The following is an 11878-nucleotide window of genomic DNA, read 5'->3' as shown; positions in this document are numbered from 1 at the left end:
AGTACATTTTGTACTAAAATCAATTTTGGGTTATAACTTTTTATTTTGAATATTTTCATAATCAAATCCTTGCCATATGAATAAATGACAAAACTTAAAAGTAATATTTGTAATTAAATCATAAGCAAATAGCAAAATTGGAAACAAATGTTTATTACATTTTAACATTTTCCTAAAATCTCTCTCTAATAAATTGAATCTCTCTCCAATATATTTATATAATCATATTTGTTTTTAATTTATATTATTACATAAAACTATAACTTTTTTCCGCACATTTTGCAATTAAAATTTTTAAAAACGGACGTATATAAGTCAATCGATAAAGGAAAAATATATGTAGAACGTCTACATAAGGTAGAAAATTTTAGATAATATTTTAAAACCATTACAAATAGGACTAATATGTTCTCAACTACAAATGAGCATGAAGTTTGATTTCTCAGATATCCAAACTAATAAATTTATGAGAATTTTTGAGAAATACCCCTTTTGGTGTACCCCTTTTTAAAAATACCCCATTTATCAATCCATTTTCAAAAATACCCCTATTTAAATATAAAAAGTTATAAAGTTTTATATAGTTTATAAGGTACTTCTATATAATAACTACTACTGGGAGATTCGATACAAATATTTTAATATTTTTTAAATAGTTTTAAATCGTTTTTATAAGTTTTATAAGGTTTTTAAAAGGTTTTTAAAAGGGTTTATACAGTTTTTATAAGGTTTTTATATGGTTTTTATAATTTATTTTTCCGCTATATATGAAAGTTATATAAAGTTTTATACACATATAAAGGTAATTTGTGTATATATTTATAAGCTTACATACATATTTGGATAAATTTCAATATTTTTAATGGTTTTTTTGATAAAGTTTGAAAATGGGGTATTTTTAAAAAGAGGAATATGAAAAGGGGTATTCTTGAAATTCCAAAAAATATTGTACATAAATATGATTAAACGGGTTAGAGTTTAAATAAATATGATTATATTTTTTACGGGTTGTCTATATTTAATATCTTTTACAGGTTAAGTTAAAATATAATTTTTTTATTTATAACAAAAGTGTTTCGTGGTGTACCGCGGGTTGACCACATATATTTATGTATCTCCTTATAATACAAATTCATAAATTTATATAAATTAAAATAAAATAATAACGTATAAAATTAGACTATATAAACCAACTACGAAAATAACCCATTATATATTAAATTATGGATTCGTGATGTACCATGGAATCAAAATTCTAGTAGTAAAACATTTATCGTTTTAAAGTGAAAATATTTTTAATGAAGAATGTTTCCACGGCCATGAGCATTTTTGTTATTCAACTTATAGAAGTCATACAAAACATAAGATCGTGCTAGACATGCGGATGTTAAAAACATATGCCAAAATTTTAGAATCTGTCACAAAGATCGTGCGTAAACGTCTACTTTAAACACATAAGATTAAGATACATAAAGAAGTATTTTCTAAGAGAACACACTAAGATATATATTTTTTAAGGATTGTATATATCTATTTAAACACATAAGATATATAATGATTCAGTAAGAGAATGTCTGTTAAATAACCAAAAAAAATTAGATGGGATATTATTCATGTCTTTCCCGTAAAACTTTAAAGCTGTTAACGAATCTATAACGTTATGCAAAATAATATTGTACACAATCCGATTAAAGTTCTTTGCATAAGGTTTGTTTCTGTTGCCAACTTAAAGAAGTCAAACAGAACCTAAATCAATCAATCTCGCCCATATTATATTCAAGCTTTTACTTATAGACTCTTAACTTTTGATATGCTTGTGGTTGAAAGAGAGACGAATAGTAGCACTATCATTCACAAAAAAATAAATTCTGAGTATTATGATCAAATTTAATGGACAATCTTCGAGAGATTTTGAGAAACAATAGGAGAGATCATGAACCGAAAACAGAAACAGTTTCTATGATAAGAAGTAACAATTATAAAAATGGAAGAGAGATTACTAACCTCTTGAAATTGCCAAAGATTTCTCCGGTCGTCGCCGTTTAGGTAGAAGCAAGATGGTTGTTGCTTTGTGTTTTAAAGTCTCAATTTACGTTGTGTCATTATAAGGGGAAAAAAGTCTTCTATTAATTTATTCTTCTATAATATATAGTTGCACATATATAAACCATGAAAACTAAAAAATTATGTTTGCTTACGTTTATTTTTTACAGGTAAGCATGGTTAAGCTGGAACTGGGTCGCGGTAGAGGTGGCCCGCGCGATTAATTATAGACCAAAATGGTTCACCAGACAAGAGTATTTCAGTTAGACATTTCATCGAATCCATTGTATCAAAAGCCAAAGCAGCAGCATACATAACAAAAGCCGCTTGCCAGCGGAATACAAGTAATTAGAGCAATGTCAATATATATATGAAACTAAGTACCTTACTACAAGACTAATTGGCGATTTGGTAAGGCTTCTTAGCTATCAATTCGCAAGACTTTGAGGTAAAATTATAAACATTCGAAAACCCGGATTAAATAGGAATTTAAATCAAAGTACGTACCAAGTTATTAGAATATACAGGTTAATCCGAAGTGAATCAATGAATCATATTTTCTTCGATCACTCAATCAAAATGTAATATGAAAAGAGGTACCAAAAGTCCAAAACCAAATGAGCTGTCTAGGAATGATCCTAAAAAATGAAGGTTAAGATTAACCGATTATCATCATTCATCACTCAAACTAGGAAACATAAACCCACTGTTAAGTTGAAGCAAAGCGTATTTTTATTTGGTAGCAAAACCAGCAAGTGTGGTTCTGTTACTGTGAGGATGGTTCCTGCTCCCAGAGGTGCTGGTATTGTTGCTGCTAGGGTTCCTAAGAAAGTTCTTCAGTTTGCTGGTACTGATTTCCTGTCGTGTCGTCAAAGGCTCTTCCTGCAACCAAAGAACTTCATGAGACAGTCTGGTTTTATTTGATACAATACAGATCAACACGATCGTTCCCGCAAACACACAAACCCAATTCATAAAACGAGAAATCCTCGAATTCATCTTGTAAGAACATCTTAGGGCTCTTCACAGAGGATGAACCAAGTTCAGTAACAAAGAAGAGAGAAACGAATCTAACAAACTTTCACAATTTTGCATAATGAAGAAGACGATGAACAACTTGATCTTAAGCTTTAGCAACTTCAGCTCATACCAATCACATCGCTCCACGTATCTTTTCTTCTTTCAACCTATCACTAAGCTCCACGTGTCCTCATATATGTGCTACTAAATTCCTATATCAATTTATTGTCATTATACGAGTATTTCACTACGATGCCATCTGCACTTTCATAGGATGTTGTATCTCGGTAACTTGTACTCTGACTCTTGATTCAAGACCATCAAAGCTTCTGAACTCTAGATGACTACTATAGTCTCAGCCACAAGTCTTCATCTTTAACCATCAATAGTGGAGTGCATATTTACAAGAAAATAGTAAATCAAATGTTCAAAGCAGCTACTAAAGTTATTAACTTACAAAGTTTACACAGAGATAAAGATTGTAGCAGTCAAGCCAAGTCGCTTGAATACACACAAATAAAAGATAGATATAATTTAGAGAGATTCTCTAAATTAACAAAGTAATGGATATATATGATATTAGTTTGTCATACTAGATAGAGTTCGTGAAAACCCTCAATCTCTGTTGAGAAGAAGAAGGTCACTAACCAAAACAGTGCCGAATCGATCAAGTGTAAGTTTGGCATTTCGTGAAACACCCATCACCGATGCTCTTCATGTATATTTCCAAAGTCCTATAGGTGAAAACACACATTGTTTATTCTACCCAATATAGCTAGAATATAAAGCCATATTCACAATAAAGTTTATTATAAGACTCAAATGGCTGATTTTTAAAACGAACAACAGTTATTTTCCCAAAATGGCTGATTTTGTGTATTTGATGAGGAAATGTAAATATTGGGAGATAATATTTTACCTGAAAAACGTAATAGATCCTCTATTTTGTGAGTAACTCATTAATCGTAGAATTTAACAGAAGTGATGTGTTTGACTTTGTAATGATCTTCTCCTCCTTCTGACAGTCTCTTCTTCGATTCACTAGGCATCCATAGTTTCTTTAAAGAATAGATGAATTGCAGCCCATCAGGTAGCTCCTTCAGCTTTGGACAGCTAAAAATATCGAGAGTATGAAGAAGGGGCATGGAGCCTTCTTCTACTATCCACTCTTCCAACTCATTTAGTCCCTTAATTTCAAGCTTTTGCAACTGAGGAAATCCACCGTCCGAGCAAACCATTCTCTTACCAATGAAAGAACTATGATGTAATTTAACATTTTCTAAGTGAGCCAATTTCTCTAGAGTCGACATCGGATCCTCCACCAAACAACAATTCCGTAGAGATATGGTTGTAAGGTGAGAAGGGCAGTGTTGTTCATCAAATAAACTTGGCATATATATTCCCAACTCCAGTTTTTTTAGATGAACGCACTCCAAAACAAACCCTCCTTCATAATTCCTGGAAGAATAATCCCGTATAGTAAGATTTTTCAAGTGTCTCAATTCACTTAGAGACGAAGATAGAGTTTTCATACACTTGTCGTCGCCTGTGAATGACATTGAGAGAGTCTCGAGCCGTGTCATTTGTTGAAGATCCTTCACACTGCTATACTCTGTTGAGAAATTCTTCAACGTCTCCAGGTTGAGTAGATTACCCAATTCCAACTTTGTCTTATAACGCATCTCTAGCGGAACATGGAGGTAAGCTAACTCTCGCATCTCTTTCAATATATTGGGCATGTAAATTAGAATATCATAATCGACACGTAGGTCTAGATAGAGAAGCTGCTTCAAGTTCCGTATAGAAGAAGGTAGATAAGATACCTTTGCCCGATATAAACTCAGATATCTCAAGTGGATAAGCTTCCCAATGCTAGAGGGTAACTTCCCTCCTTTAAAATTCACATGAGAGAGATCTAAAAGCCTCATCAGCTGTAGCCTTGTAAAGCACATACCTGATGCCATCCATTTTGACAAGAGTAATACTTTTCTAATAATCAAGAGAGATCTAAGTTTCGGATTTAGAATCTCCAATTCCCAAAGATATGTTTCATCATCAAGCCGGTGTACTGCGATTCTTCGAGATTTCCAAGGAGATTGGGTGGTCGCAGCCGAGGCACTGTTTTCAACAATGTGAACGAAATTCTCTTCTTTAGCTTTAAGTAGACAAAGATCTCTCATCACATCATGCAGCTGACATGTTTCAAATCTTGAAGTTTTAGAGTCTCTTTCAGAAATAACCATGTTTCTCTTCACCAATTCTTCTATATAGCCATATGCGATCTGTTTAATAGATGCTCCATCGTAATCCCTCGGCCGTCGTATTCCTTCAGCAGCCCAATAATAGGCCAAATTCTTTACACGTATTGCATAATCTTCTGGAAAATGAGAAAGGTAAAGGAAACAATGCTTCAAATAACCAGGCAACTCTTCGAAGCTCAGAGATAATACACTCTCAATAGAATCGTTGTTAGCGCTAGTTCTTCCAACCACGTTATGAGATAATCTTTTCCATTCATCCACTATTTTTCCAGTCTGAGATAACAAACTTGCTAATGCTTTGACAGCCAACGGCAGTCCTTTACATTGTTTGACCATTTCCTTACCCAACTTCTCATAAACCTTATATTCTGCACAACATCATAAACTAAGTAAATAGTACCTCATTTTGACCATAAAAAAAAATATACAGTTCAATAGGATGTGATAACTATATACTACAATCAATTATCTCATTGTGATCCAAAATGGGAAAAAAAATCCCATCCTTTGAATGCTTACCAGAATCATCTTTCCTTGGCATTGCTTTTCTTTCGAAAAGTGTCCAACTATCTTGATCGGTAAGGAAATCTGGTTTAAATTTGACATGTATTGCGTCATGCATTGCGACACGATCATTTCGAGACGTAAGTAGCACCTTCCAACCTGCACAATATTTTTTTACTCAACCAAACATAAAGATCGCTTAACGAGTATAAGTGGTTTTCCTTTTTTTTTTTTATGAAGTAGAACTAGTGGTTACCTTGTTTGGGTGGAAAAATTTGCTTGATTTTGTCCCAATCTTCTATTCTCCATATGTCATCAAAGACAATTAATGATTTAGATGTTGCCAACAATTGAAAGAGTTCATCCTGAAGTTCAGCTTCATCCATCTTTAAGATTTCATCTTTCCTTTCTTTAGATGTGAGATTATTCAGTATCGTTTGCCACACATATTTCTGAGTAAACTCCTTTGAGACACACACCCATGCGAGTCTTTCAAACTGATATTTTACATCCTCATGATTAAAAACATGTCTAGCAATGGTTGTTTTACCAAGACCACCCATCCCGGTAACAGAAACAATTTGAATGTCTTCTTTCTCAACTAAATATTCAACCAATGTCTTAACATTTGCCTCCAATCCCACAAAATCGCCTTCATGGTCATTAGGAAATGTTCGAGGCTGTGGAATATACCCTCCATCAGCAAAAGTCTGCACAATTATTTGCTGTACACCAAAATCCTTCATTTCATTTATCACCTTGGAGATCCTCTTACTTATGCCTCCCATATCTAATGTGATTTTCCTCCGATCTGGAATAACGAGAGCAAGTCTTGTGATACTCTTCCTGATTCCACTTGTTTCTCTGAGTTTTTGCTTTAGAAGAAATGTTTCGATAATATCCTCTCCATCATATACAATTTCCTTGATATCTTCAATACATTTTTTCACCGTTGCACTTGTATGTTTCTTTGCATCTGCGTCTTTTAGGAAAGAGCGTAACAAGTTTAGATCTCCTTTTAGTTCAGTAACTTGATCTTGGACTCCTTGAAGTCTCTCGCATTCTTGACTTAGTAGGTTCCAAAGCTTTTCTATACCAAAGGACATAAGTTCCCCAGCCATAGTTTGCTCCTGCATGCGTAAGCAATACGGAAATAAGAACGAAGCTACATACTATTGATGAACAACATGCATAATCACCAAGAGTAATAAAAACAAAGCATTAAGAAATTCATATTTTAGTTTGATCTTGGGTAACTCGTATAGACATTCACGCATTCAATATGCACATTAAAAAACAAATAAATATATAGTTAATACATTTATCGTTATTCAACTTATATAAGTCATACAAAACATAAGATAACTATCTTTAACCCTATTCAAGTTCTCTGATGCAATTACATAGACAAATAATAGTACCGATCCAGAACTTTAGATCTCACTGGTAGACAAAGAAATTTGCTAAAGAATAAAAGATAAAAATTACTAAACCTCTTGATGGCGTCAATGAACTTTAGATCTCCTCTTGGTCGCTCTTTAGGAAAATGAGAGATGCTTAATGCTGCAAGACATTGTTGACTCTTCTCAGATAAGAATCATAACAACTGTTTTTTTTTTGGAAGTGCCTAAACGACAACTAATTCCATCCACCCATTTTTTTTTTCCTTATCTTTAATTATTGCACAGTTCAGAGTGTATGTGGTCACCAAAACATACAAACAGTACAAAGAAAGTTTCTAGAAGGAGAAACAAATTATTGTTTGTGTGACTGAGTGAGAGCATCTTCACCTGTTCAATTATTTAGCAGCCATCCTTTTTTTTATTTTTTTATTACTTTAAATTTTCTAGAGTTGTGAATATGGTTAAAATAAGTATACAGCAGAGATAGCTAAATAATGAAAGATGAGATGTAGATACTTAATAAAATATTCAATTAGGTACATAGAGGGTAGATTCCCATTTTTTAATATGAATAAATTATATGTGTTTCATGATAAAATTTATTTTTTTAGTTTTTGAATAATTATTTATGGCTTTTCTTTATTAATCATGTTCATTTTTTATATTTTTTCAGAACTATAGTTTTGCTTTTTTATACCGCTTATCATTGTATATTACATTTATTTTAGTAATTGTTTTGTTGTCGAGTAATTTTTTGTTTTACCATTGTCGTATCTACTAATCAACCAATCATAAGCCTCTTATAAATGCAATCATATTTTTAATTGCTAAAACAATCATTTAAAACACCTAGTAACGTTTGAAACCGTAACCGTATGCTCAAAAGAGTAAATTGTAGTTAAGATTTAAGAGTACCAATGAGCTTGTCCAAGTGAAATGAGAAAAAAAGTCACCAATAATCAAACATAGTTTGCTACGGAATAAAAATAAAGAAAAATGACTCGAGAGACTTTTGAAGATTCCTCCTGAGTCCTGAGGAAGACTTTTCAGCTTTGGATAAGTTACTCAAGAAGAGACTTTGGTCGACAGCTTTTAATTTTCTCTTCTATTTTTAATTAATTACATTCCAAATTGTCCGACCAAAAGAAAAAACAATTGTGACACTGATTCCAATTTCTTTGAAATTTCTCATTATCTTTATGATTGTGACACTTTCTTCAAAACAATTGCCATATTTTCTTTAGCCATTGTGATCTGTCATAGTGCCCGAGATAAGTTTGTGCTTGTGGCTAAAATCTGTGAAGTATTCAACGATACGAAACACTCAAAAGAAAAAAGCAAGAAATCCAATGAGCTATGTGAAGGTCTGATCACAACGAGTGTCGAGACATATAAAAAGAAGCAAACGTTGATATGAACCACAATGTATATATTTGGTCTCGGGCCTGAGGGGATGTATGGATTTCGGCCCAAAACCTCTTTGATTATTCAAAAAAAAAAAAAAAAAAAAAACCTCTAAATTCATAAATCCATTTTGAAAACATACATAAAACATGAGGATAAATTTTTTTACCTTGTTCATAGTCTGTAGTTGTTGTGACCCTCATTCGTAGGTTCGGAATTTGACAGAAGGAATGTGTTTGACTTTGTAATAATCTTCTCCTCCTACCGCCAATCTCTCTACCCATTCCTTGTCCATACAGAGTTCCTTTAAGGAATAGATGAATCGCAGCCCATCGGGAAGCTCCTTCAACTTCTGACAATTCCAGATATAGAGAGTATGAAGAAGAGGCATGGAGCCTTCTTCTACTATCCATTCTTCCCATTCCTTTAGTTCCCATAAGATAAGCTTATGCAACTGAGGAAATCCGTTACTCGAGCAAACCATTCTCCTCCCAGAGAAAGATTGATGTGACAAATAGAGCTTATTTAAGTGAAGCATCTTCTCTAGAATCGGCATAGGGTCCTCCTCCAAACCACAATAATTTAGCTCTAAGGTCGTAAGGTTAGAAGGAAATGATGGTTCTTTAGGAAACCTTGGCATATATACATACAATATCAACTGTTTGAGATGAAGAAAATCCAATAACACTCCTTCTTCATTTGTCCTCTGACGCTCATAATCATCTATTTTGAGATTTTCTATGTGTTCCAGTCCACTTATTGATGCAACTAGAGTTTCTATACTCGTCTTACCCATTAAAAGAATGCTGAGAATCCTCAACCTGGCCATACCTCGAAGATCCTCTGAGCTGCTACACCTTGTTGAAAAACTTTCCAAGGTCTCCAAGTTTACTAGTTTACCTAGTTCCAACTTTGTCTTCCAATTCTTAGCCCGTGGTAAAGCAAGGTATCTCAATTCCTTCATTCCCGTCAAGAAATTTGGCACGAATAAACATCTCTCGTAGATAAGTTCTACATCTAAATTTAGATAGATAAGCAACATTAGGTTTCCTAGAGAAGAAGGTAGATGCAATACCTCAGCCCTCTCTAAGCTCAAGTATCTTAAGTGGATGAGTTTCCCAATGCCAGAAGGTAACTTTCCTCCCTTAAACCTTGCTCTAGAGAGATCTAACACCCTCAACAGTTCTAACCTTCCAAAGCTTGAACCTGATAGCATCATACTTTTTCTCTCATAGTCCATGACAATCAAGAGAGATCGAATTTTAGAATTATTTACATCTTCATCAACATGTAGCGTAATAGGATTCTGCGAGACAAATCTGCGAGATGTGCAAGAAGATTCATAGCTTGTGGTCGGGGAGCGGGTATTGGAAATTTGTAGGAATTTCTCTTCTTTGGCTTTAAACAAACAAACTTCTCTCATCATGTCATGCAAATGACATGTTTCAAATCTCAAAGTCTTAACGTCTTTCCCGGAAATAACAATATTTCTCCTCACTAACTCCTCTATGTAGTATTCTCCAACATCGCGGATAGTCTCTCCATTGTAATGCCTTGGTTTTGGAATTCCTTCTGCAGCCCAGTAGTACGACAATTTCTCCACACTTATTGGATAATCTTCTGGAAAATGGGATAAGTAGAGGAAACAATACTTCAAATGACTAGGCAACTCTTCAAAGCTCATAGACAATACATGGTAAACTGAACTGTTGTTGTCTTCATCGGAATAGGCTCCTCCCACGATATGAGATCTAACATTCTCTGAAATTCTTTTCCAATCTTTCCATGTGTATTTTGCAGCTAGGAAACCTCCTAACACTTTGATAGCTAAAGGCAATCCCCCACAATGTTTGATCATTTGCTTACCCATCTCTTCCATTTCCACATCAATTTTAAATTCTGCACGATGTTAAAGTAATATGCATTTAGGCTATATATAAAGCCAAGAATATTGAGAGATATATATAAAGCCAAGAGATTGTGTAACTGGACGTAATAGAGAGATATTATAGCTGGTGTAAAAATGGGACAGAAAGATACAATTATGCGTTAGAGAACTACTAAAAATTATGTATTTGATATAAAATACATAGCTGATAAATGCTTACCGGGTGCATCTTTCATAGGATGTGCTATCCTTTGAAAAAGTGTCCAACTATCTCCATCATTTAGGCAATCTGGTCTAAAATTGATATATGTTGTATCTCCACGCACGGCGATGCTCTCATTTCTAGACGTCAACAACATCTTGCAGCCTGCATAGTATTTCTCCTTAGTAGTCCTTCTCATAATAATGAAAAACAAAGAGTTTATGACTTCTTTTACTAAATAAAGCCTAGTGTGTACGAAGAGTCAGTCACCTTTATTCGATGGGTGAAATATTGGCTTGATTAAGTTCCAATCTTCCTCTTTCCATATGTCATCAAGGACAATTAATGACTTTGATGTTTCCAACAATCTAAATAGTTCACCTTGTAGTGTAGTTTCCGTCATCTCCAATATTTTCTTTTCTTCTTCTTCGGTTGTGAGATTCTCCAAAATCTTTTGCCACACATTTTTTCGTGTAAAATCTTGTGAAACACAAACCCATGCGAGTCCATCAAACTGTTTTTTTACATCCTCATGATTAAAGACTTGTCTAGCAAGGGTGGATTTACCGACACCAGCCATCCCAGTTATAGAAACCACTTGAACATTATCTTCGTTCACAAAATATCCAACTAGTTTCTTTACATTTGCTTCTAACCCCACAAGATCACTTTCGTAGTCCTTAGAAAATGTTTGTCGGGCCGCCTTTTGTCTATCATGTAGAGGTTGCATGTGACTGCCATCAGCAATCATTTGATGTACTCCAAAACTTTGCATAACTTGAATCACTTTGGAGATCCTCTTACTTATGCTTTCAATATCCAACGCAATTTTTCCCCGATCTGGAATAACGCAAGCAAGTCTTCTGATATGCTTCTTGATGTCACTAGTTTTTCTAAATTTTTCTTTCAGAAGAAAGGTTTCGATTATATCCTCCGCATCACAAACAATTCCTTTGATCTCTTCTACACAGTTTCTCACCACTGCACTTGTCTGTTTCCTAGCATCTGCATCTTTCAAAAATGACTTTAACATGTTTAGATCACCTTTTAGTTCAGTAACTTGATCTTCAACTCCCTGAAATTTTTCATATTCCTGGCTTAGTAAGTCCCAAAGCTTCTGTATTCCAAACGAGGCAAGTTCAGTAGCCATTAC

General features: G+C 33.9%; 2 protein-coding genes across 6 annotated transcripts in view; both read right to left on the bottom strand.

The window, feature by feature from the left end:
- Positions 1–7468, bottom strand: part of LOC17896642 (probable disease resistance protein At1g58390) — an 11652-nt gene extending 4184 nt beyond the window's left edge. Inside the window, exons 1-6 of one of the 5 annotated variants that reach the window (XR_002834954.1) lie at positions 7322–7461; positions 6085–6958; positions 5844–5987; positions 3983–5692; positions 3712–3797; positions 2648–2925 (exon numbers count right to left, since the gene is read on the bottom strand). Coding sequence is in view for 3 of the 5 variants with exons in the window: in XM_023787158.1 (XP_023642926.1) it covers positions 4023–5692; positions 5844–5987; positions 6085–6949 (2679 nt within the window). In the remaining 2 variants the exon portion in view is untranslated. Of the gene's footprint in view, positions 1–2004; positions 2059–2647; positions 3798–3982; positions 5693–5843; positions 5988–6084; positions 6959–7321 lie in introns of those variants that run through there. The other 4 variants (XM_023787158.1, XM_023787159.1, XM_023787157.1 and 1 more) reach the window with 4 other exon arrangements.
- A 1283-nt stretch (positions 7469–8751) lies between these two features.
- LOC17894886 (putative disease resistance protein At1g58400) lies at positions 8752–11878 on the bottom strand. Its single transcript, XM_006301527.2, has 3 exons — positions 10996–11878; positions 10744–10890; positions 8752–10534 (listed from the first exon to the last, which is right to left on the bottom strand). The coding sequence occupies exons 1-3, from the start codon at positions 11873–11875 to the stop codon at positions 8835–8837; spliced, it is 2727 nt and encodes a 908-aa protein (XP_006301589.1). The 5' UTR covers positions 11876–11878; the 3' UTR covers positions 8752–8834.

This window comes from Capsella rubella, unplaced genomic scaffold, assembly GCF_000375325.1.
Source record: "Capsella rubella cultivar Monte Gargano unplaced genomic scaffold, Caprub1_0 scaffold_2, whole genome shotgun sequence".
In the NCBI taxonomy this organism is placed as follows: Eukaryota; Viridiplantae; Streptophyta; class Magnoliopsida; order Brassicales; family Brassicaceae; genus Capsella; species Capsella rubella.
This window is presented reverse-complemented; position numbering and strand designations above follow the sequence as displayed.

Bases quoted from the DNA above. Each gene is read 5' to 3' on its own strand.
- LOC17894886 (XM_006301527.2), bottom strand. From the start codon at position 11,875: ATGGCTACTGAACTTGCCTCGTTTGGAATACAGAAGCTTTGGGACTTA. The intron at 10,891-10,995 runs GTGACTGACTCT...AATACTATGCAG, and splicing joins ATTTCACCCATCGAATAAAG to GCTGCAAGATGTTGTTGACG. The intron at 10,535-10,743 runs GTAAGCATTTAT...AACATCGTGCAG, and splicing joins TCCTATGAAAGATGCACCCG to AATTTAAAATTGATGTGGAA.